At 55.4% G+C, this 24193-nt stretch overlaps 9 protein-coding genes across 9 annotated transcripts; 3 read left to right on the top strand and 6 right to left on the bottom strand.

Annotated features, from left to right (window-relative positions):
- Positions 1-748: 748 nt before the first annotated feature.
- On the bottom strand, positions 749-1488 carry J3D65DRAFT_557942 (uncharacterized protein; the record flags this gene model as incomplete). Its single annotated transcript, XM_066797337.1, has 2 exons — positions 749-985; positions 1039-1488. The coding sequence occupies 2 exons, from the start codon at positions 1486-1488 to the stop codon at positions 749-751; spliced, it is 687 nt and encodes a 228-aa protein (XP_066652425.1).
- Positions 1489-2250: 762 nt separating this feature from the next.
- J3D65DRAFT_634116 (Ppx/GppA phosphatase family-domain-containing protein) lies at positions 2251-4379 on the top strand. Its single transcript, XM_066801195.1, has 3 exons — positions 2251-2393; positions 2558-3071; positions 3125-4379. The coding sequence occupies exons 1-3, from the start codon at positions 2359-2361 to the stop codon at positions 4196-4198; spliced, it is 1623 nt and encodes a 540-aa protein (XP_066652424.1). The 5' UTR covers positions 2251-2358; the 3' UTR covers positions 4199-4379.
- Positions 4380-4593: 214 nt separating this feature from the next.
- On the bottom strand, positions 4594-6680 carry J3D65DRAFT_557874 (Lecithin:cholesterol acyltransferase-domain-containing protein; the record flags this gene model as incomplete). Its single annotated transcript, XM_066797334.1, has 3 exons — positions 4594-4742; positions 4800-6210; positions 6366-6680. 3 exons carry the CDS (start codon positions 6678-6680, stop codon positions 4594-4596), a joined length of 1875 nt encoding a protein of 624 aa, XP_066652423.1.
- A 175-nt stretch (positions 6681-6855) lies between these two features.
- Positions 6856-7973, top strand: J3D65DRAFT_634110 (GAG protein N-acetyltransferase). Its single transcript, XM_066801194.1, has 2 exons — positions 6856-7159; positions 7233-7973. The coding sequence occupies exons 1-2, from the start codon at positions 6992-6994 to the stop codon at positions 7632-7634; spliced, it is 570 nt and encodes a 189-aa protein (XP_066652422.1). The 5' UTR covers positions 6856-6991; the 3' UTR covers positions 7635-7973.
- Positions 7880-12012, bottom strand: J3D65DRAFT_634106 (armadillo-type protein). Its single transcript, XM_066801193.1, has 3 exons — positions 11138-12012; positions 8374-11087; positions 7880-8319 (listed from the first exon to the last, which is right to left on the bottom strand). Exons 1-3 carry the CDS (start codon positions 11949-11951, stop codon positions 8149-8151), a joined length of 3699 nt encoding a protein of 1232 aa, XP_066652421.1. The 5' UTR covers positions 11952-12012; the 3' UTR covers positions 7880-8148.
- A 93-nt stretch (positions 12013-12105) lies between these two features.
- On the top strand, positions 12106-13868 carry J3D65DRAFT_634105 (kinase-like domain-containing protein). Its single transcript, XM_066801192.1, has 2 exons — positions 12106-12405; positions 12461-13868. The coding sequence occupies exons 1-2, from the start codon at positions 12207-12209 to the stop codon at positions 13621-13623; spliced, it is 1362 nt and encodes a 453-aa protein (XP_066652420.1). The 5' UTR covers positions 12106-12206; the 3' UTR covers positions 13624-13868.
- A 3068-nt stretch (positions 13869-16936) lies between these two features.
- J3D65DRAFT_66973 (uncharacterized protein) lies at positions 16937-19546 on the bottom strand. The gene is made up of 2 exons (XM_066803223.1): positions 18018-19546; positions 16937-17968 (listed from the first exon to the last, which is right to left on the bottom strand). Exons 1-2 carry the CDS (start codon positions 19401-19403, stop codon positions 17126-17128), a joined length of 2229 nt encoding a protein of 742 aa, XP_066652419.1. The 5' UTR covers positions 19404-19546; the 3' UTR covers positions 16937-17125.
- Positions 19547-20153: 607 nt separating this feature from the next.
- J3D65DRAFT_634099 (uncharacterized protein) lies at positions 20154-21405 on the bottom strand. Its single transcript, XM_066801191.1, has 4 exons — positions 21375-21405; positions 21017-21264; positions 20552-20954; positions 20154-20473 (listed from the first exon to the last, which is right to left on the bottom strand). Exons 2-4 carry the CDS (start codon positions 21209-21211, stop codon positions 20454-20456), a joined length of 618 nt encoding a protein of 205 aa, XP_066652418.1. The 5' UTR covers positions 21212-21264; positions 21375-21405; the 3' UTR covers positions 20154-20453.
- Positions 21406-21423: 18 nt separating this feature from the next.
- J3D65DRAFT_634097 (uncharacterized protein) lies at positions 21424-24191 on the bottom strand. The gene is made up of 3 exons (XM_066801190.1): positions 23325-24191; positions 22944-23271; positions 21424-22893 (listed from the first exon to the last, which is right to left on the bottom strand). The coding sequence occupies exons 1-3, from the start codon at positions 24068-24070 to the stop codon at positions 21895-21897; spliced, it is 2073 nt and encodes a 690-aa protein (XP_066652417.1). The 5' UTR covers positions 24071-24191; the 3' UTR covers positions 21424-21894.
- Between the last annotated feature and the right edge of the window lie 2 nt (positions 24192-24193).

Genomic DNA, 24193 nt, shown 5'->3' with positions numbered 1-24193 from the left:
GTCGTCGTCGTTGTCGCTTTGAAGTCGACCGCTTCTTTTCCTGCTCTGCTTGCGCTTGAAATCTCTTAATGCTTCCCCTCTGTCGCTGTACATATACGCGCACATGTCCCGATGTCTTCAGACGGGTCTGAATTGATTGGAATCGTCGAGGCTTCTCTTGTATTTATGTCATAGTCGCTCTTTATAAGATAACTTTTTCCTTTTGTGCCTTGGTCCGCAGAATGCAATGATGATGAGCTGAATGGTGCAGGGATGATGATGTCTTGGGGTTCGACATCAATGCAACCTACTTTGACTGACGGAAATATGGTGACGCTGAGCCGTTGTTGAGAGGTCTCTTCTGATTGAGGATCTTGCACCATATACTGAAGTTCAAACTAAATGCAGTGTGCAAGTACGCACGCAAAAAGACAAGTCAGCTTTTCCACATAATCATAAACACTGCTGGAAAACTACTAAGCCGTCCTCAAGAGCGGGAGTGGTCGTTGTAAGGGAGAAAGTTGGTCATTGGATTGTCCGGCTACCGAAATTGGATGATCCTTTCCAACTTTTGTTTCAACCAACAAGGAAGACTGCCGATTAGGGCATTTAGGTCTCCCAGTATGGCTCTCCCATAGTATCCTTCTCCCACTATTACCAACGCCGCTTTTCAGATCCTTCGTACATTCGCCTACTGCGGTTGCTCAGTCCGATTTCGGGACCCATGAAGATTCCAGACACTGTGAAATGCCTGTTGACTGACGGGCACCTAGTGGTGGTGGAAGATTTCGCGAAGAAACGCCTTGAGCAAGCCATCCGCCTTCGCTCGAGACTTCGGGAAGATCTTGCCAGCCTTGGTGTAGTTGCTGAAAGAGCGGTAGTCGGAGAACTTGATGAGGCCAGGAAGGCCGGCCGCTGGAACAGGGCGGTGTTCTCCATGGTCCTTGTTGAAGTTGTGGCGACATTCGAGAAGGTTGACGATGTTGATGTAGAGGCGCTTCAGCGTCTACATCGAAGCATTAGTCAAGATTTGAACAATCAAGAGGAGAAAGGATTTACCTTTTTGCACTGGGTCATCGAGTTGCCTGGGACTTCACCAACTTCCTCGCAGAGCTTCTGCCATCCTGAGAGGTTTGAAGCGCTGGTGCCGTAGTTGTGCGCGAACTCCATGCGAAGATACTCAGTCCACTGGTCCTTCCACTGCCTGGAGCCCACCCTCCAGCCCATGAGCATGGCGAGATGGGCGAACTGCTGTCTCATAGAGGCACGCGGGTTGGTGAAGAAGTTGTCGAATTGGTCGAAGTAGGGACTGGCTTCGCCTCTGAACGGATACTGCGCGTCGCTGTAGGTGCGGTTGAAGCAGTGCAGCCAGTTGCTGCGCCAGAGGGTGCTGCCAACGCCCCAGTTGCGCAAGCCCGACAAGCGCCTGAAGTTCTCGAGGGAATCAACGTTGTCGTCGATGGTGTAATCGTGGAATCCGGCAAAGAATCGAGTCTGCGTGTCGTCCATGGCGGCTGAGGCGGCCAACGGGCGGCTGCGAATGGGCAGGACGTTGAGGAGGACTCCACCATCTGAGGAGGAGATGGTGTCAGTCATGATGAAAGAAGAACTCGCAGTGTTTTGATGTGGAGGTGACGGGCGACGCGTCGCCAACGCGACGGGTAAGGCACTCGGCGGCACCAAGGTGAATGAACGCGGCAAACGCAGTTGTAGGAACAATGGAGGTTGAGCAGAAACGGAGGGAAAAGTTTAGAAAAGATTCAAAACAAACAAAATCGGCACGATTAGATAAACCTGCGTGTAGGAAGGAGCAGGTCAACTGCGCCTTCCTCACGATACATTTCACAACGGCAGAAGACCAGCACAACACGCACACTCAACATTCCATTGCACATTGGCCCTTGCTCGTGAGACTTACCCATCTCTTTGTACATCTTGAACCACGACAAGAAAAAAACTAGTCTGTGTGAAATACTCCCAAACTCCGAATAGAAAGAGTTACGGTTTCAGAAGTCTTGATGTCGTGCTTTTGGGTGGTAGCGACTCAGCATACAAGCGGGCTGATAGCCCAGACGTGTATTATTGCATCAATAGAATTCCCGTAGTATCCGGATGGCTTTTTGAAGGAGGGACTAAAGAGGATGCAGCTGTACAGGATAAAAGGAGGAGGGATGTCGAAGATGTGGTGTTGAGACGACTGCCGTTTCGAGACTAGCGCACCCGAGAGCTTAACCCCAGTCTGCCGTGACAGCTGGCCCCCAAACGTTGTCTTGCCTCCGACTTTTTGAAAACTGCTCTCCTTTTCGAACTTCACAATCCCAATCCTTCTCTCCGCGACCTTCACGCTGTTCCAAGATCAGTATTGGCTGAACACACACCATGGCCAACTTCAAAGCAGTCATAGACATGGGCAGGTATTTGCATTCTCAATTCTCAGCCTTGCCCAACTCCAATTACCGAACATTCTTCCAATTCCACGGTCAAATGAAACTTCCTTTAAAAGTGCCGAGTCTTCTGGTACTCAGCTTCTTGTTTCATCGCCCCAAAACAGGTAGCTGACCCCGCCCCAATCTTCTAGCAATGGCATCAGGTTCTCAATCAGCGACATTTCGGAGAGAACCGCGCGCATTTTGCCCACCGTGTATTCAGACAGGCTAGGTCTCTCACTCTACGATGCCCAATGGATTAATGGAGAGAAAAGACCGATTCCAGAAGACGTCATTCAGCAAGTTGTCAAGGCGTTTCTGCGCTTCAAAGTCATCTGCTCAGATTTTGACGTCGACGAGCAAAACATCCAAGTGCTCGCAACCGAAGCTACTCGCGTGGCGATCAACTCTGAAGACTTTCTCTCGGCAATCAAGCAAAGCACCGGTTGGAGTGTCCGCCTGTTGTCCAAACAAGACGAAGGTGACTATGGTGCGTTCGGCATCGCGAGTAGCTTCCACCAGGTGCGGGGCTTGTGCATGGACTTGGGCGGTGGAAGCACTCAGATGTCGTGGATATGCGCCCGCGAGGGTGAGGTCCTCAAGTCTGAGTCGGCTGTGAGCTTACCATACGGAGCGGCGGCTCTCACGCATAATCCCCCAGAGCGAGTGAGTAAACCACCAAACGAAAACGAAAAGTCTTGTTATCTAACGACTTTAAGAGCGTTATCATTTCCAAACTCAGAGAGGCATACGAAAGCCTCAATCTGCCCATCGAGCTCAAGAAGGACCTATCTCAAGGCCGCCTCAATCTCTACCTGTCCGGCGGTGGATTCAGGGGCTGGGGTTTCGCGCTCATGGACAACCACCCGCAAAACCCCTACCCCATCCCCGTCATCAACGGCTTCAACGTGCCAGCAGAAATGTTCCACGACACGCAAACCATCGCCGCCGCCGTCCGCGCCAAGTCAGAAAACAGCAAGCTCCTAAAAATGCACCGTCTGTCGAAGCGCCGCATCTCCCAGATTCCCGCCGTGGCAAACCTCGTGTCCTGTGTCGGCGAAGCCGTCCCAAAACTCCACAACATCTATTTTTGCCAGGGCGGCGTGCGAGAGGGCGCGCTGTTCGCCAGTCTTCCCCATGAAATCCGTCAGCAGCATCCCCTCGCCGTCGCCACCAAGCTGGCCCCTAACGCCCTGTCCGATGCCTCAGCCTCTGCTGTATGCGAGCTCCTGCGCGCCGCGGCCCCGCACACGTCGCGCCCGCTGCAAGCAAGCGGCTTCGTGGAAGCGCTGGCACGATCCATGTTCCTGCACGCGTCGTTGTCAAAGGATGTCAATGCCGCCTGCGCCCTTCAGAGCACCATCACCGGCGCGCTGGCGGGCGCCCACGGCCTCAGTCACGAGGACCGCGCCGCGCTTGCTGTCGGTCTATGCGAGAGGTACGGTGGGCGCAAGGCGCTCGATCCGATAAACACGGACTTATACGACCGGCTGAAGGCCATCTCGACGGATCTGTGGGCGTTGAGGTACTTCGGACGCGTGGCGGCGCTGATCGCTGCAATCTATCCCGCCGGCAACATCTCGACGTACAAGAGGGTGCAGTTTCGGCGCGATTGGGACGGCAGTCGTTTGCACGTTGTGGTTGAGCTCAAGCAGAATGCGCTGACGGACTGCGATTCGATCCAGGAGACTGTCGAGTGGATTCAGAAACTCGGGAAGGCTAAGCACTGGAAGGACGGGCTGGGCCACAAACTCGATTGGCAAGTCCAGCGCGTCAATCAGCTGGAGAGATAGGCGGCCCTTGTGTTGGACTGTCGCCTCTGCTTTGTGATTAATCTTAAATCGATGCGGCCGATCGAGAGGACCGTAGAAGGTGAGGGGCGTGATGACACGCAGACAAAATGAAATGAATGAAGGAGATTGACATGTTCCAATTTCTTCTGGCCGTATCCGGCTCCAAGCTTCGAATTCCAACAGTGAATGAAACAAAAAGTAATGAGCTAAGCTTCCACGACGGCGTAACAATGCGGCGCGCTCCAAGAATTTCTCGTGTCCAAAAAAACAGTCATGGCACAGGAGGCTCTTCCGCCCCCAGAAATCTACTGGTATCACCCACTCAAAAAGAATCTTACCACCAAAACGCCGCTTCGATGCAAGAAAAAACCGCAAGTCTACGCACCGTCCCAGAATTACTCGTCGTCGTCTCGAATGGCCACCTTGTCGGCGTATTCCAAGATGTTGGAGACGATGTGGCTGTCAATCGTGTGCCCCTTGCCTCCGGCGACCTTGAGGATCATGTCGTTGAGGCTAGAGCGGCCGAGGATGTCGACGTGGTCGCCTAAAGTCCATTACATTAGAACTGCTCGCATTCATCAGTTGAAACGTCTCAACTTACCCGTGTTAGGGCCACCTCTGGGCGAGAACCGGTCCGGCTCGTGGGGCATCTCGTAGGTTTTGATCTGCGCGCCGGCGGGGTTGTATCGCTTCATCTTCCATCCCTTGGCGCACATGTAGCCCGTACTCAGCAAATTGACTGTGCCATCGCCCTCGCCCATCAAGATGCCGTGGTCGACTTCGCCGGAAGTGTAGCCCGTGTCCATGGTGACGTTGAGCGATGAGAGGAGGTCGTGGTCCTTGCGGTAGAAATAGGCCCGCTCCGTTGGTTTGCCAACGCCGTAGAAGCAGTATATCTTCAGGCTCGGTGCGAGTGGGAGACGTGTTTCCAATGGGTTGACCCATTTCGACGGGATGTCTTGGTTGCGATCAATCTCTTCCTTCGTGTGCGCTACACCGTGTGAGTAGCTGCTCGTGATCATGTCCTTGTACCATTCTTCGCTGTGCTTGAAGAGGAAGGGCAGGGCCTCTGTGACAGTCATGTTGTTGTATCCATGTGTGGTGCCGTTAATCTCCCTAAATCGTATGAATGAACCAAAGGAGTTGTTCTGTCCAGGGGCGTCATCCGGAGCAGACTCGTGATTTCCCCAGACTGCTTCTCCACCCATGGGTAGCATGCTGCTGATGCCTGGCATGGCGCGGAATATTTCTGCTCTCTCGGAGCGGCTGAGGAACTTTTCAGCGCCGTAGACGGCAAAAGCATTCAGCTGAGCAGTATCTTTCATCTCGCCAGACAGGACCGCGGGCATTCCTTTGGGAGTACCAAGCATACAGCCACTGATGTTGATCCACGAATCCACGTGCTCTTCTACCCAATTGGGGCCGCCATCACCGTACCCCTTGGCTTCGACCCAGTGGAAGAAGTAATAGAGTACTTGTGAGCCCATGCTGTGAGAGAGCAGGACGACCTTTTTGTCGGAAACCTTCACAGCGAGCTCGATGTGGGACTTGAGACGGGTAAAGTATTGATCCCGCTTCTCGTAGTTCATGTACGAGAGTCGCCAGTCATAAGCCGCCGTAAACGCGTTCGTGGGGTCATAGCCAATGGTCGCCAGATTCTCCAAAATCTTGTTCCAAATCCAGTAGCCCGTGATGAAGAAGTCCGTAGCATCGAAACCCTGGGCAGCCCGCAACTTGATACCGCCGGGCGGATCCAGGCCAGTATTCTTGTCCAGCATGATGTGCTGCTTCCAGTTGGGCTTGTCCATGACCAGAGCTTTCATCATGGTCCAACTGCCCCAAAGGCGCTTGCGAAAGTATTGTCTGGATATTTCCTCGGTTCCCCAACTCTCCAGACCTGTCGATATGACGCCGGGAACCATGATGACGGGGTTGGAGGCTTGCACGCCTTGGGATCGCGCGTGGAGACCGACCGCAAACGAATCGTAGTTTACCGCTTCGCGCTCGTGTTTCTATAGAGTTGATCGCATTGTAAGTCCAAGCGTGCACAATCATCCTGTGCAAATATAATGGTTGAAAAGCAAAGAAAAGCACGACTGAAGCCACAAGGCACCGCACACGGCCGGCTCACAAAAAAACTCCCCCATCCCCACATTTGGAGGCTTACTTGCAAGTCTTTTGCGTCCTGGAGGAGACCGGCAGGCAGAATGTCCGCTATCGTCTCCAGATTCAGGTCCGCAATAGCTGCCAGGTCTATCATCTCGTTGTTCTGGGCGAACCATCCGGCAAGTACGATGCCCAGGACGCCGCCGAGCCCGAGGACGAACAAGTTCCATCTCTTGCTGCCAAAGCGCTTCTTTTGTACGGTCCGCTTGGGCGCGGGCGACGAGGAATCATCTTTGGCGGAGGTGCGGCTTTGGTCGTCGGAGGCAGCATCCTGGCCGCTGTTGCCGGCGGCGCGTCGACGAAGAGAGGAGGACATGGCGCCTGGGGTACACCTCTCAAGCGAGCAAGTGATGGCGAAATGGTTGAGCTCCGCGCGAGCTGTGCAGAGGTGGTCCGGGTGCGAATGTAAAGCTAGGTTCGTATCTGCTATCTGTCTCGAGCGTCGTCATACGTGCCTGGGCATGTGAACCTCGCTCACTCGCTCGCTCGCCGCCGCGGGACGCGACTGCACCACCCACCACCGTTCCCATCCCGTCATCCGCCCCAGGTAGCCACGCTGACGCCCTCGCTCGTCCGTTGCCTGTACTCCTCGCCGGCCGTCCAGGTCCCCTGCCATGCGCATTCGCCATGTCTGCGCCCAACGCCGACCAGCTGCGCTATGTCCAGTATGATGGTCGCGAGGAGGAGCGTTGGCTGCCCGCCATCCGCCAGCTGATTTCCAAGGACCTCTCCGAGCCCTACAGCATCTACGTCTACCGCTACTTCCTGTACCAATGGGGTGACTTGTGCTACATGGTACCTGGCCACGCCCCTGTGCCAATTGCTTATTTCCTCGGGGAATATTTGCTGACGCGAAGGAAAAAACTAGGCCCTCGACAACGAATCCAAGCTGATCGGCGTCATCATCTGTAAGCTCGAACCTCATCGCTCTGGCACCTTCCGCGGATACATTGCCATGCTCGCTGTGCAAGAGGCCTGGCGTGGCCAAGGCATCGCAAGCAAGCTGGTCAAGTTGGCCATCGATGCCATGACGGCGCGCGAGGCCGACGAGATTGTTCTCGAGACTGAAACGTCCAACACGGCATCCTTGCGCTTGTACGAACGTCTCGGTTTCCTGAGAAGCAAGAGACTCCACCGCTATTATCTCAATGGGAATACTGCGTTTAGACTGGTTCTATTCCTCAAGGAGGGGACTGCGCTCAAGGGTTCTATGATGGACTATGACCAGCCCATGCCCCCCATTGTTCCGACGGATGAACAAGCATTTTGAAAAGAGGAAACTTGATATGGACCGTACGCCCAAAGACTTGGCTTGGGACAAGACCCGTGTCACTCGAGATCCAGTTCTCGGAATATTGGCACTGCTCGTGGAGGATCCGAGTTGCGAGCTTGTATTGTTGTGCCCCTTCACAAGCCTGCGTCGCCGACTTCAATGGCTAAGGCAGAGGCGCTCGCGAACTGACAGGGGCATATTCGTATAATACGCTCAGAGTCGAGAGAGCAGGGCACTGAATCCCCGAGACCAGCACGGTCACGTCCTCGCTAGATTTTGTACAGCAAAGCTGGAACGCATCAAGTAGAATTCCAATCAAAGCAAGCATAACCACCATCTCATGAGCAGGCCTGGAACTCCGTCCTGCCGTCCACAATCCCAAACCGCCTCGTAGATCAATCGTCCCAAGCCTTGCTGGCCCCCGACTCTACAGGTCACCCGAACGCCTTTTCTCAAACCGACCAACCAACCCAAAAATGTCCTCCCACTTGTTTGCGCTGAATGTGACCCCCTATGCGGACGCCTGTACAACCTTGAAGCCATCAGAAACAACCTTGGATATCTCTTCATCCTTGTGTTGGAGCAAGCCGAGCACGTAGGCCACGTCGTTCCACTGTCTCTCTGTCTCGCAACGTGGTAATCGGGCAGCAAGCTTGGCAGCAAGCTGTTTTGAATGTTTTTCCTGGAATTGGGTCAACACCGAGAACTTGATTCGAGTCACGGGACGAAAACATACCTTTTCAATGAACCCAGACAAGAATTTAATAATCTTTCTGAACGAATCCTCCCCAAGTCTGTCGTCTGCGCTCAGGACACTGAACATATCCACAAATTGGTTGTAAACAGCGTTGTCCTTGGTTGCCAGTTCACTGAAGAACATGCGTGCCATGTCAGCAATTCTCTTATCTTCGTCCTCCAGGCACTTGGCCATTTCGCTAAGTTGACCCTTGACCTTGACCTGGCCAGCCAAGATCAGGAACGTCAAGGTCATCAAGCATGTGCGCTTGACCGAGACATCGCGATCATCCAGACGACGATACAGGAATTCGGTGTTTTCGTCGACCAAATGATTGAAGCAAACGGCCATGTCACCAAGACCGACGACCAGATTGCTGCGCACCACAGGATCGCTGCTGCGCTCGAGAATGGTAAGAAGCAGGGGGAGATTGGCCTCGCAATATTCGGAGCTCACACACATGAGCTTTGCGAGACACAGAGCTGCCTGCGCTTGCAGCGTGCTATTTGCATATAGCGTGTTCTGCGCACAAACCTCGGCGACCAGCGGCCCAAACTTCGACAGCAAAGCCTCAGGACTGTAGAGAAGCTCTCGCTCGCGAATGTACTGAAGATGCTCCGTGAACTCGTCTTCGTTGGTGGCTCCAATGAGATCTAGTTCATCTTGCTCCTCTTCCGCCTGCTTCTTTGAGCCCCTCTTTGCTGGGGTGGCTTCAGCCTTCTTGTTGCCCGCGGCAGCTTGGGTCTCCTTTTCAGCCTTTCTCCTCTTGAACTCTTGTTCGCAGAGTTCAAGGTGAACGATTTGCTTGATCGCAACATGGCCAACAATAAAGAGCAGTTGAGAAAAGGCAAGCGTGGCCCTCTGCTTGCTCTCGTCGGACTCTGAGGGCTTTTCTGAGCCCTGACTTTGAGGGCGCTCGTCAGCGCCATGTGAACCTGTCTGGCTCCCCTGAGAACCGGCTGTGGATGGTCTTTGGACCAGCTGGGGGGCGAACACCTCCTTTGTCTTTCTCCTAATGATTTCGGTGCAAAGAGTGTCTGGGTGCTTCGCAAGCGCGTAAATGGCGTCGAGCGCTTGCTCCGCAAACCCAAACCATTCATTGCTTTCCGACCCCATGTCCATGGCCGCGGCAAGACGGGCCAAAACGGCGTGATCGTTTGGCATCTTCACGGCGGTGGATGCCGTCATTCCCTTGTTTGCTTGCGCGGCTGGATTCATTCGCCGCAGAGCTACGCAGGTATATCTCGCGAGCCCAAGGTCTCTCCGGCCATACTCGCCGAGTCCTATCCGCAAGCAAACTTCCATCTCCCTGACGATTACGTTCGGATCCGCAAGGGCCAGCATGCCGAGAACGATGATTGCGCCACGACGCTGAGTCTTGGACGTCTCTCGACCCTTCTTCTGAGCGCCGTATATTTGCCAGAGCTTTGCGACGACGTGGTCGCTCACTGTGCCTTGCTTCATCATCGTACTAAGAAGTTGTTCCAGCGAAATGAGTTCGGCTGGCGTGGCACCAAAAGTAAGGCTGACCATATTTCGAGCGACAAAGTTGGCGGCGCTGTTGGTGTCAAAGGTGTCCGGCGCATCGAAGAAGAGGCTCTTGTAGCAGTCAATCAGGTGTGCCTGGACTCCTTTGCCTTCATCGCTATTCCCCTTGGTCCATATCAGGCGCAACATCCGTCGAATGCCAGAGCGCGAAGTTTGGACCTTGTAAGCGTCGATGACGGTGAAAAAGTCCATCGCCTCAATGACCTCGCTCTTGTTTTTGGACGACAGGAGTTGGGTAACTATAGCAGATGATGCATGGATGAGTTCAATAAACTTGATGGCGTCAGAGTAGTACCTCCTGGTCCGGGTCAACTTGTCCAAAGCTTGCACTTTTTCCACAAGCGCCTGCTTTTCCTCGTCGGTCAAGGTAGGCGCAACTGGTGCTGGAGCCTCTACTTGTGTTGCATCGTCAAGCAAGCCCTCGTCTACCGTGGCATCGACTTGGGTCTGGTTGTTTGCTTCTCCACGCGGCAAAAGCGCTTCCAGCTCCTGTTGAACTTGTTGCAAACGCTCAATCCAATCATCCAGGGTGAGTTGGCCACCATGCAAGGATTGGAATGGATGTGTGGTAACCAATTTGGCGAGCAGCTTGATGGCATTGCGGCGAACATGGCTGCTCTTGTCCTCCAAACTTCTGGCGGCAAGCTCGGCGGCGTTCTGCCTCCTTTCGCGGTAGACTGGGAAAATCGTCTCGACGTCACAGAGCCGAGTGTAGCATTGAATGGTTCGTGTCCTGCAGTAGGGGTTGATATCCAGGAATCGTTGCTCAAGGACTTCGAAGAAGGTGTTGATTTGTCCCTCGGTGTGTTCCCGGCGGTCCTCATATTCATCTCTCTGCTTGCTAAGCATGGAGATGAGGTTGGCGCAAACCTCAATGATCGCGCAGCGCAAAGTGTACGATTCACTTTCCAGGAGTTTTGCCAGCAGCGTCATCTGCTTCACAACCAAGTGGGGAACCAATTCAGAAATCTTGGTAATAAAGGTAGAAACGGACTTGGGGCCTCTCGGATCGTTGCTGTTGAACTCCTTGTTGCTCAGTTCCCTCAGAATCTCTTCCGTCAGCTGTGGATAGTCGTATTGGTCTGCTAGAATGTGGAGAAATTCGGCCATGGGTTCTGGGAGATGTTCGAAGTACGAGAGGTTTTGAATAATCGAGGTTTGCGCGCCTGTTAAATTCATTAGTGCAGTCCAAAGTTTGAACTATCCAGAAAATTACCAAACGCGTGGCCGTGGTGCTTGACCGCAATGCAAAGGACCTTGAAAGCATGCTTTCGGATTGCAGTGCTTTTGACACGGGCTTCGTTTTCGAGGACGAGGTATACGGGACGGGTGAAGAGACCGATGAAGGTGTCCCGCTCGGAGGTTGTGACAAAAATTCGCGAAATCTTGAGCTTCATGACCTTGCACATGTTTTCCATTGCTGTTGTCAATTGAGTCGACGAATCCCAATTGTCGTCCTTTGAACCCGCCTTTGGTTTTGCTCCTCTTCCGCCTCTTCCTCTGCTGGTAGCCGGCTTCTCCGCCGCCTTGGCTTCGACGGCTGAGATTGCCCAGTACAGCAAAAAGCCATACATTTCCAGCAGCTCCTTGTGGTGCTGTATCGATTCCTGTTCATCAGCTTCGATGTCGGCATTTGCGGCGTTGGCTTCGGCGGAGAGACCAGAGACGACGAGATCGAGGACTTTGCCTAGGGCAGTCGGGGGGAGCAAGGACGAGTTCCTAGATTGAGCAAACAAATTGCAGTCAGGTTCTGGCATTCGGGCAACCATGTCGGGAGGGCTTGTAGGAGCGCACTTGAGCAAGAACTGCAGCGTGTCGAAGTGTTGGCTTTGGGCGACAGCTTCAGGGCTGTCTGTTATGGCGTCGACGACGGGGTACAAGGCGCCGTTGATGACGGCGGTCGTGAGCGACGAAGGGTCATTTTCGCAATCGGTCAGGTCGGACGGGGCTTCGGGCGTAAGGATGGTGGCCGGGTCGCTGAGGAACAGCTTGAGCGACTCGCTCAGATCGAATTCTGTGCGATCGCCCATGATGGCAGCGCGACGGGGCGCATGTGGTGGTGGTGAGGTGTCGAGTTGGTGGTTTGTCCGGAGGCGGAGGTGGAGCAGAAACCGCGGAAGGCGCCGCGCGGTTGGTGTTTACAAACATCTCAATCCCGCGGCGCGCCACTTGCCGCTACCGTCGAGTGAACCGCACTTCTTAAGCCGCAAAACACCCACCCAACTGCACGCCTCGTCCACCCCGATCGTGTCCCTCTCGCGCCATTGTAGCGACACGGAGAGGCCATGACAAGACCAGACACAGTCCACGTCGAAGACTCCATGGACGAGAGTCGCGACACGCTGGACGAGAGTGGCCGCACCATCGATGACAGCGACGAGAAGGAAATAATCGACGAAAGCGTTGCCGAAGACATTGAACGCTTCGAGGAGAGCTTCAAAGGCATCTCCAAGAAATACCGTCTCATCAATCGCATCGGAGAGGGTCTGTCTCAAACGGAGCCCCACCGCGCACCCAATCCGCTGCTAACGCGACCCAGGCACCTTCTCCACAGTCTACAAGGCCGAGGACCTCCAGTACGACTCGCACCAAAATGACTGGGACTTAGACGCCAAAAAGGAAGAGGGGGTTGGACAATCTTTCAAGCGGAAAAAACCGCGCTACGTCGCAATCAAAAAGATCTACGTCACGAGCAGTCCCCTTCGAATACTCAACGAACTTGAACTCCTCCATGACCTTCGCTCTTCGGACTCGGTCTGTCCGCTCATCACTGCCTTCCGCCACCAGGACCAGGTCATTGCCGTCCTCCCATACTTCCAGCATCATGACTTTCGGGACTACTACCGAGAAATGAACTGTACTGATTATCGATTGTATTTTCGAAGCCTGTTCACGGCGCTCGAAGCCGTCCACGCACATGGCATCCTGCACCGCGACATTAAACCAACAAACTTCCTCTATCAACCAGAAAAGAACCGCGGCGTTCTCGTGGACTTTGGATTGGCCGAGAGACAGGGCGTCGACTGGCACTCTTGCAGCTGCGAACTGGGCACCCGCGAACGCCACAGCAGAATCAAAAACAGCGTCTACGCCAACACAGTCGCTTCCAATCCAAACCACGTTCCCACGTTCCCCAAAAACGACACGCGACCCAGCCGGCGCGCGAACCGTGCCGGTACTCGAGGATTCCGCGCGCCAGAAGTCCTCCTCAAATGCACCGCGCAGACGACAGCCATCGACATGTGGAGCGCGGGCGTCATCCTCCTCACGCTACTCACACGGCGCTTTCCCTTTTTCCACAGCGCCGACGACATTGACGCGCTCCTCGAGCTGACGGCCATCTTTGGCAAGACGCGCATGCGCGAGACGGCCCTTTTGCACGGCCAGGTCTTCGAGACCAACATCCCCAGCTACTCCGACCACGGCCACACCTTTGAGAAGATCATCATGTGGTGCACCAACCGCAACAAGAAGAACGAGGCGGGCGAGCGTCTCGCTAGCTTCGACGACGACGAGAAGGACGCCATTGACTTTCTGCGCCTGCTGCTCGAGTGCGACCCCCGGAAGCGCATCACCGCTGCCGAAGCCCTCGAGCACCCGTGGATCGCCGACGTCGTCCAGCGTCGCTACCGCGATGAAACAGACTCGGACGAGGATGAGGACGAGGACGTCGATTTTGTCAGGTCAGAGGAGTCGGAGTGATTTCTCCTCTTTTTCTTCTCCCCGGGCCGGTGCGTCAGTGCCGGCGCCGACGGCTCGGATTTCATTCCACGGCGCATTGGGCAAAATTTTGGAGTCGGGATGGGGGCAAGGCTATGTGAATAGGCATGGAGTTCAAGAGACGGCAATCGCCCACGGCGGGACTGAAGCTCTGGGCAACGTTTTCGGATGCATCTCTACGGACTCTTGGTGTACAGTATCCGCCACATATCTCATAAAAGCTGACACATTCAAATCGCATTAATCACCAACCATCCGATCGTTCTTCCTCGTCGACTGCCATGCGGTCGTCGATGTGCCACCTGCACGAATGTGTCTAGGGAGCATCGTTGAAACGCTCTCACGGAGACCATGTCGAATGTTCGCACGAAATTCATTCCACGCCGCGCCAAAGCTATGAAGTTTTCGTAATAGAACTCGACTCAAAGTCGTTGTCTGCATGTGTCAATGGATAACTATTCTCCGACTACAGCGACATCTCCACTCCTTCCAAGCAAATCTCAGCCATCAGCTCGTAAAATTGAACTCCACAACATTTCGTACCCGACATTCCATTGCCCGTTCGCACTCCTTGGTACTCCAGCTCCGATTTCTCGAGATACTGGTCGAGCGCTTCGTCGTCGTTGTCGTCGTCTGAGCCAGTCAGGTCGATGATCTCCACCTTGCGGCTCTTGTCCTCAGAGCATAAGAGTTATACCCGTCTTCAGATGCTGAAGGTCCGCTTGGCCGCCGCACTCGAAGCACTGAGCCAGCTTGTCGCGGTCCTGTAGTCGACAGAACTTCGCACGAGAGGTCTCGTCGGCCCTGTTCGTAGTTGAGCGAAGAATCATCGGAAAGTCCCCGCATATCGCCGAAAGAGACGTATCCAACTCGTCGAAGATGATGAGTTTGAGTTCAGTTGGTTTGTCCTGCTCGGCCTTTGCAAACAGTTTCCGCATGTTCTCTTCCGAGTGACCGACGAACTTGTTCAAGACTTCGGGTCCAAGCCATGTGAAGCTCCATCGAAGAGTCGAGTTGTTCAGAAATGCAGCTCCATATGGGAGGAAAGGCACTCTGCACAGCTTGCTTTGCCGAGGCAAAAACCGCCGAAATGTCCACGGTTAACAGGAAGTCGTCTGTACCCTTAAAGATCCGTGCCGTGACGTTCAGGAGTATTTGACCTGGCGTGCATCGTGAACGGGCTGGGCGGGTAGGACATAGCAGTCGTTCAGGATGACTGTGTGAGCACCTCCAGCGGCAGGTGGGAAGCCTTGAGTGGACGTAGGGCGTCCGGGAAACTGCGCCGGCGCGACCACTGCGAGAAATCTCATTGCGCTGCATCCCGAGCTACCCCAGATTCATCCAGCCCACTTGAGCAAGACATTCGGAGAAATTGCAATGGTCTGCTCCGAACGCGTCTTCCTCGTGGTCTTCGGACTCCTTGAGGTCATAAACGCCGTTTCACTTATTTTTGACGCTCATCCTGCCGTAGGTAGAAAAGCCCTCAGAAAGATATTCACGACTCCGACTTGGTCAGCGTCCGAGCAGACCAGCACTGCCAACGTGGAACCGCCAGTCTCGGCATTTGCTCTGCTCGACCACAGCGTTGAGAACGAGGAAGATCGTGTATCTGTTCGAAAAAAGTCAGTCGAGGTTCATAAAATCTCAAAAAGGAGAGTGAGGAGAGGACTTACTTGATGTGCTTCGTTTCTGCACTTGCGCCCTTGAACCAACATCGCAAACCCCTGATTCCGGTATCGAATATGACACCTTCCGGTTTTGTCTGGCCGAGTCTTTTCCAAGAATTCCAGTGCACAGGTCTCCAGGAAAACGAAGTCGACGTCCATTTGCGACTCAGCGGTATCGCCACCTTCGTCGTCGGGTCGAAAAAGGGGTGCAGATAGGTGCAGTCTGAGCCTGACCAGCGATGAGGACAAGCTTGTCGCAAAGCTTCATATGTTCCCAATTCAGAAAGAAGAAGAGTGGGAAAGAAGCATGTGGAGTGTGGACAACAAAGACGCGAGGAAGCAAGGAAGACAAACGGGAGATCGTAAGCGTAAACTCAGCGCCTAGAAGACGGAAAGGAGAGACGAGAGAGAAGAAGGTGTTCATTCATTTGGAAGCCCACAACGGGTCAGCCGGAATACTGCAGAGTGAAAGTCGTGCATCGCGTGCAGAGAAGAGAGTGTGAGGAGGACAAATGGAAACAAAACAAGAACCAACGCCGGGGGCAAGCCACTACAAGTACCCTCTTCTGCTGGCACTTCCAGGCGTATCCCACCTGCCACAATCGAGGTAAACACCAAGCAGTCCACGCCTACATGTACCAATGCAGCCGTGTCGTCTGAGCGACGGGAACTCCGAGGGCAAGGACAGCACGGCTAGCCTGCGCAGTCGGGGGAGGGGGCTGCGCTCTTGCTGTCTGTTGTGAAGTGTGTGTTGGGCGTGGGAAAGAGGGCGGTTAGGGGCAGGTGCCTCAAGTCAATGGAGAGAAGCTAAGCTGCCCACACAGCAGCAGTCACCACAAGCAACCACTACATCACGCTCCGGCCTACACGTCAACACGTTAGTAAACAAGAAGAAAGACGACAATCTCAAAGAAGCAAAGTAGTTTTAGATTTAGAACCACCTTCAATTTCCACCCAGGCAAGACCCAATTCCGATCGCAGATCAGACGGAAAATACCCAAGAGCGAGCTCAGACTCAGGCTGACTATGGAAAGCGCGGTGTGTGTGTGTGTGTGTGTGTGTGTGTGGCGGTGTGAAGAGAGTTTGTGTGTTGTGACGGTGTGTATACTGTACAATGACCCTCTCGTCTCTCCATCCGAATGTCCTTGTGTCAGCGAGAAAGTGGAAGACTTCGACTTTGACGTGAGAGCGAGAATAGGAGAGGGTAGACGCAGCTGGCAGTGGCTGAGAGCAACGCACAAACGGGAAAAGAAAAAAAGCAAAATGCCGAAATAGGAGGGTGAGAAGTGAAAGGCGCAGAAAGCAAAGGGAGGAGCAGCAGGGCAGTGACTCCGAAGAGTGACTCCCGCCGCTCCACCCGTACCGAACCACCACCCCCATTGCACCCATCGAGCCGTGAATCAGTGCGAGTCCATCCCGTCCGTCCAGCCATGCAAGCATGCAATGCAAAAGTCAGAAAAAAGAGAGGCAAAAAAAAAAAGGAAAAAACGAGGGGCGAGCCGATGTCTATTTTACAGGTGCAGGGACCCTCACGGGTGATTCACCGACTGGCAGTCCGATTTGGCTCAATTGACGGCTGAAGAAGCTGTCAGAGCAAACAAACATTATGCGCAGACGATGCCGGGAGGGGTCGAGAAATCGCAGTGCAAGTCGATCGGGGGGAAAAGCCTTCTGTCGAACCAATGTCGACCTGGAGCAAGTGGGTATCCGAAAGGCCAAGGGACGAAAAGAATTCATGCAGGCAGCCACGTTCGCTGAAACGCTAAGCAGGCAAATGAAACCACGAGACGCGCGCGAAACGGAGCAGCGGCAGCAGCTTAGAAGGCTTGGCCGTTGAGCGGGCCTGGCATGTTCGATGGCGCCTCGCGAACCACGACACCGTGCTGGTTCGCCGAATTGGAGCGACGGCGCACGGCGACGGGGGACATGGGGAGGCCGGCAGCGGCATAAGGGCCGTCGCCACCACCGCCGCGGAGCTGGCTGGTGTACATGGAAGCGCTGTTGGAGCGAGCGCGGATGGCGGCCGGGTTGAGAGGGGACATCGGACGGGCACCGCCATTGTGAGAAGCGTTGCTAGGGCCACGAGGACGGCCACGAGGAGAGCTACGTCCACCGTTAGGAGAGTAGCCAGGCTGAGGACCCCCACTGGGAGTACGAGGACGACCCATTGGACCGGGCGAAGCCCTGCCACGCTGAGGAGTGAGCGGGCCAGGCATAGGACCTCCGCTGGGGGTGCGAGGACGACCCTGACCATGTCTGAACTGGGGAGACATGCCGCCGGGGTGGCCAAAAGGACCATGGCTAGGAGCACGAGGGCGGCCCATGGGAGATCCAGCACGTCCAGGCTGGCCAGCAAAGACACCATGGCTGTTGGCACGAGGACGATTGACGGGACTGCCGTTGGGACCAGGCGAGCTACGGCCTTGAAGAGGCGCAACAGCAGGGAAAGGAAAGTTGTCTGGGGTCTGGGGCCGGGTCTGAACGGGGGACCAAGGGCGGTTCTGGCTGGAGTTGGACGGGGCGCGGTTGCGTGGAGCGTGAGGGGGCATGCGAGCAGTAGGAGGCGGGCCGTTCTTGCGCATCGGCTTGACGGGCTGCTGAGACATGCAGCTACGAGGAACGACACCAGAAGCCGAACGGTCGAAGCGGACACACATGCACTGGAACAACGTCAATGGACTGTCTTTCAAAAGTGAGAAACAAACTTACCCATCCGTCATCATACTCGTGGACCAAGCGCACAAGCTCACCAACCTTGACCTCAAGCTCATCAGCCATTGATGGCATGAAGTCCAGCTGAACACGGTGCACGCGGTCAGAGTCCGGCGCAGAGGGAAGAGCTCCAGCAGGAGCTGGACCAGGAGAAGGAGGAACTATAGGAATTTCGTGCTCAGCCCTGACGGGGTGCTTGTGAGTGGCAACGGTCGATCCAGAAAGGTTGGAGTCGACACTCATGTCGCTCTTATTGTTACCAGCCGCGGCGCGGAGTGCACCAGGTGCGAGTCCCGCGGCAGCGGCACCGGTAACGGCTGCAGCAACGCCCACGTTTTCGTTGCGAGGAGCCGGCGGAGGAGCGGGAGGACTAGCATTCTGGGGCGGCATTGGAGGAAAGGCAGCAGTCGGAGTCTGCAGAACAGTGGGGGTGTCCAAGGCGACAGCATCACGGTCGACGGTGTTTTCAATCTCAGCGTGGTTTCCAAAAGGATTGGCCGGGTCGTTGGCCGCGTTTGCAGCGCCACGCCTCTCCCAGGGACTCGGCTTGGCCGGGGCAGGATCGCGGAAGGGATCTTGGGCCGGGTTGGCGGCACCGTGCATTCCAGGGCTCGGATTTTGGCCGCCGTTGAAGTTGGGCGCAAACTGCGTGACGGGACGAATACTGAGACGTGGGGCCGTCGACGCAGTCTTTGTGGTCCTGTTACTTGGGCCACGAACCGGGGCGGGGACGGGAGCGGGGGCGATGTCCTGGTTGAAGATGCCCTTTTCGTTGGAGTTGTTGTTTTGCTTTTCATTCATCTGCTGGAATTGCTGTCTCTTCTTCATGGCTTGCTTGCGGCAAAACCAAGCAGTGAGGAGGAACAGCGAAACCAGAGCAATGAGGCCACAGGCAAGTCCAGCCTTGGCACCAGAAGTCATCTTGCTGGCCGACTCACTGGCTGGGTCGCCAGTGTTTCTGGCATTGGCGGCGGATATGATGGCCGAGGCGGCGGCTCCGGTGGGAACTGTCGACAGGCTGAGGTAGGACGCGACTTGGGTAATGTTTATCGAGGAAGTCTCCGAAGAGGAAGTGGTCGCCAGGCTCGAAGGAGACGACTGCTTGACAATGGCCGTGGTCAAGGTCGTCTGGTCCGTGACGGAGTTTGGATTGTTTTTGCCGGTAGGCTGCGCATTCGTCGTGGCAGGCTGATTTCCACCAGCAGAGGGCAAGTTGGACGTGTCGGTAACGTAGACGGCGGGCCCATCGAAAGTCTTCGGCGCAGTGTAGTAGACGATGGAGTAGACCGTCTTGATATCGCGGCCGTCGAGGCCAGCAGGGTCTGGCGCGTCTCCCACGAGGTTACGGCGCGCGAATTGCGCCATGTACTCGTGAGCCGGCATGGTGGCGAACGGCCTTCAGTTGCAGTCAAGGGTGAAGGATAGACAGAGCGAGGACGGCAGGACGAAAAGGGTCAAGTGAAGGACAGGGATGAATGGTTTGTTTGGAGTGAATGTGGAGGAAGCGCAGCCGAGGCCTGCTCTGCGTGCCGAGTGTCGCGTGTATGCAAGGAACGGCTGGGTCAGAGACAGGAGTCTGAAGTCTTGGGACGGCTGGCAAACAGAGGCTCGGCGACGGCGGATGATGATGCGATGCGACGCGACGAGATGCGCAGCGGACTGGCCGACGATTAACGAAGGACGCGGCAGCCGGGCGCACCGTCACAATCACAGACGTTGCACGGCCACGAGAGGCGAGGGAGCGACAGGAAAAAGAACGACGGCAGCAGTGTGGGAGAAGGGAGAGAAGAGAGAAGATGACGAGCGTGAGGGTGTATTCGTAGGATGCGAGCATGCGCCCCAGGAAATTAGAGCATCCGACCCTGGCGCCTTGCCCGATTGGGCCACTGACGGCGCCAAAACACGACGGCACGAGCTGCCCATCCACGGTACGCTCCATGCGCCGCTGCAACACCATGACTGAGACGTAGCGCAGCTGCTCTGGCGGCTGGCCATCAATTGCTCTTTTCCATGCCGCTGGAATGCTCGGCTTACGCATCTGATGTCGTCCATCAATGATCGACGGGGACGTGTGCTGTCCGTGAGCCGACCCGTGGCAGGGCAGGGCAGGGCAGGGCAGGGAACTTGCCCGTCCACTTGGCCAAACACTCAGCAAACGGCCCCGAAACAATATCTCTGTCACGGTCGCCGTGTCTATCTGCCACTGCTGGTCTCTTCACACATGATGATTCCGCAGCTTGGCGGGCGCTGGTCGGGCACATGGAGGCTGTCGACGCAAAATTTCCATTCTTGGGCGTTTAATGCCCATCTGCATTTCAGCAAGCGCTGCTAGTCCCGTTTGGGTCCATCATCTCCACCGGCCTCGCGCCGTTGGCTGAACAGGCCCGACCCCGGCTTCCCTGACTCGCATCCCGCTCACCCACGGTACCTGGCCTACTGCGGGCTCGAGCGCCCTAAAGATCATGTCAGCCACCCCTTCGCTGCCTTCATCACCACCAAACCAACCTCGCATCATGGGTTCTGAAACTTACACAGCGACGCCTCCTCGACCGAAATCTTCCGCAGCTTGTTCACCGCCGGCGGCTCGCCATATGCCACGCCCTTTGCAAACTCGACCGCGCTGCCCACGATGCCCTTGTTGCTGATGGCGTACTGCGCAGTCACCGTCTGCACGCGAATGATGCCAATCCGCGGATCCTCGGGGCCGCCGTCGTGCTTTCCGTCGCCCAAGTCGCCAATCCACGCCTTGAGCGCCGGCGAGTAGTACTTCCTGACCTCTGCGCGGTCTGTCTCGACCCTCGCCTTGCCGCTGATCGACGCCCACTCGCCCGACGGCGTGATGAACGCTACGTTGACATCGGCATCGTTCGCAATGTCGTCCGTCTTGCCGCTCTCCGTGTTGGTGTGGAACAGCAGGTCGAGGCCGTTGGCTTCCTGGAAACACTGCGTGAGCTTGGCTGTTGCTTGCTGCTTGAGCTTGTTTCTGCGGCACCAACCTTGGCTGCAAGTGCCATTGCTCTGCTTGCAAGCAGGCCGCCGTGTTGCACCGTCGTCAGCATGCAGAACTTGTGCTTGTCTGCAAAGTTGACCAGGTCGGTGACCTTGGTCTTCAGGTCGGGCTCCTGCGTGTTGGCCTGGACATAGGGGTCTGCGGGCTTGCTGCCAGTGTCTGCGTTGCTGAAGGTGGCCATGGTGTTGCGTTGGATGTAAGAGAGTCGTGAATCGTCACTCGTGCAAGTGGTGGCTGCTGGGGTGTGAGCTTTGTTCAATGCTTGACTGTTGGTTGCATCAGGGAGCTCCCAGCTCAACTGGGATTCTTGCTCCTGGTGCTTCTAATCTGGCGACAAGACTTACAGTAGTGATGTGAAGATTGGGATGTTGTGGTAGAGTGCAAGACAATTGCTGCATGCGGAGAAGTGTCTTTGAATATGTATGTACCTGGCAAGTGCCAGTGACGTCATGTGTCCAACAAGTGAGAATGTCGGCCCACAAAACGGCATGCCATTAGCTTTCCCCGCCCTTGCGACATCATAGACTCGCTCGCCTGCGTAATGATTTGTTCATGTCGCTTGCCATCCAGATGCCACAGATGCCCATTTCTAGATCCAGGCGGCCTCCACCATTTAGCCACCCTGTACGCAATCACTCAATCCAGGCACGCGGATCCAGGGGCTGTGGGCGTGCTCACTCCACATTGTCCGACTGTCTTTGATTTGTACCTCCCGGTATCGCTTTTCAATCGCTCAGGCGCCGTTTTCACCATGCGAACCCATTGTACATGAACGAGCCTCTCAGCTCTCAAATCTCCAATAATGCAAGCGCCATGGGTATCTCGTAAAGAATCTCCAACACTCCCAAGGAACCCACTGATCCCTTAGCCCGATCCAACAGGCGCTGCTCCGGCTAGCCGCACTACTCTCGCGCCCCCAAACGCATTTGCTCCTGGCGCCACACTCTGCTGCTTCCAGCCCGGAACATCATCTGGGTTCCTCGACTTGATGACCTGCCACGGGCTGGGGAATCCCGCAGCAAGTGCACCCTTCCTCTTTGCTCCCGTTATCGCAAACCGCGATTGCCTGTGCGAGATGAATCCATTGAGGAGTCCCTGCGAAATGAGTGAAGCAACCATGCTCTCAACTTCGTCCATGTCTGGCTCCAGGAATTCCGGCTCGATGCCTTGCACGCCTCGGAAATCAGGATCTATGTAGAGGTCCTTCTTGGCCGGTTTGGTGGACATGAACGCCCAGTTTGGATGTCTCTGTCCAGGGCCCTTGTACGTAATCATTTCGGGCACTGCGTACTTCTTCTCCAGGAAACGACCCAACACTACGAGGTCTTGCAGGTCGACAGTTGGTGCTTTCCGAGATGCAACGTCGCCCTTGTCTCCGTGGAGGATGAAGGTCCGGCGGATTAGAGAGCGCCAGACGAGAACCTCGCAACGATTCGTAATTTGCAGCAAGATGCGAAAATAGAGGAACCAGTCTGCATGCTCGCCCTTTTCAATGTCGGTGAGCTGCCGAAATCTGCACAAGTCTCCCTTGGCAATGGCTCGGCAAATGGGTTGGAATCTCTCCCGAAGTCCTGCTGCTTCGGGCTGCTGGTAAAGAGTTTCGGACGGAAACCGTCCTAGGATCATGTTGGACGTGATGAGGTAGATCAAAATCATGCGACGCTGCTTGAACCGCTCCGGGCTACACTGATTATACGCTGCCTGCAAGGCAAGCTGTGCGCGATGAAAGTGGCTGTTGGAGAAATGGAAGCGGCCGAGATAGAAGAGGTAAGTGACTCTTTCGGGCCAGGGGTAGATGGCCAGGGGCGGAGACTGGTTGTGGATGTTGGTGAAGATGGTTTCTGCGCTCCGAGACCGACGAGACTGTGCCAGTTGTTAATCACTAGTTCTGACCGCATCGTGTTTCTTCTCACCTGAAAGAGGATTTTAAGGCAGAGGTTGGCAATCTTGTAGATACCCACGCGCTTGCCTTCTGGCTTGCCGTCTTTGATCCCATCTGGAGAGCCGCTTCGGTCATTCAGACAGGTGACGAATGCGCCTCGCAGGACGTCGACCGCCCTCTCACCCAATGTCTGCTTCTCCTCCCCGCCACTGCTACCCGCCGACTGTTGGATATGCCCGAGAAGCTCTGGTCGTTTATCGAGGGTGATTGCAAGGGTTGCAAGCATGCGGGAGCATGCCAGGACAGTGGGCAGGAGAATGATTCCCATTGATCCGTGGCCGAGTGCGCTGGTGCATTTTCTTTGAAGGCATCAGCACAGGACGAATGGCATGATCGAAAGGGTCTGGCTTACTGCACAAGCTCAGAGAGGAGGTTGTAGGCCTCGAGCTGCTTTGTGGCCAGGTTTTGGACATCCAAGTCTCGAAGAAAACAAAAGTATTGCGCAATGAAGCGGATGAAAGCGGACCAAGAGGAGCCATCTTCCAACTCGAGAAGTCCGGGCAGAGCTCGATTGCATTTTTCCTCGAGGGCGTCCTCTGTGCCTTTGGGGAAGGATTCCCGGATCTCAACAATCATCTGGGTATAGATTGGGGGGTACCCTCCGCCTCGTGGCTCAAAGACCAAGTAATCCTGCAGCCTGTCTCCATCCTTTGCCCTGAGAATATTTCCGACTTCGAGGAGGAACTTGTCGACCGTCTGGGTGGCTTGAGGCTTCATGACGCTAAGGAGGTCGACGAACTGGTGGGGCCCGAAGCGCTGGTGGAGGATGCGCGCAAGCAGTAGCGGCTGAAGACGGTTTGGCAGGAGTGCGTCGTAGGGCAGATGCGGTGCAGTAGTTTCCCAGAGCTCGTCGAGGATGAGGCGCGCGTCGGTGCGGTCAATGTAGGGGCAGCCTTGGGGATCGCAATTGACTTGGTCGAGAGCTTGGCCAACGGCGTCGGCGTCGGTGTTAGTGTCGTCCAGAGGTTGGGATGGTGAAGTGTCGAGCGCGAAGGCGGCGGCATGGTCGAGTCGAGGGTCTGACGGCAGCTGGGACCCGGTCTGAGCTCCATGACCCGCCCAGGGTTTCATTTGGTCTCTGCGACGCGACGAGGCCATGGTTTCGTGGATGTTGTGGGTGCAGTGCCATGATGAGGAGAAGGTCCATTTCAATTGGAAAACGACGCTGTGCACTTTGTTGCATTTTCCTCTTTGTTTGCCAAAGTCTGGCGCGTTTGCTTG

The sequence above is a fragment of the Phyllosticta citribraziliensis genome (genome assembly GCF_038025025.1).
Source record: "Phyllosticta citribraziliensis strain CPC 17464 chromosome Unknown J3D65scaffold_10, whole genome shotgun sequence".
NCBI classification, from domain to species: Eukaryota; Fungi; Ascomycota; class Dothideomycetes; order Botryosphaeriales; family Phyllostictaceae; genus Phyllosticta; species Phyllosticta citribraziliensis.
The sequence above is the reverse complement of the archived record's forward strand: the minus strand, read 5'-3'. Positions and strand labels throughout refer to the sequence as shown.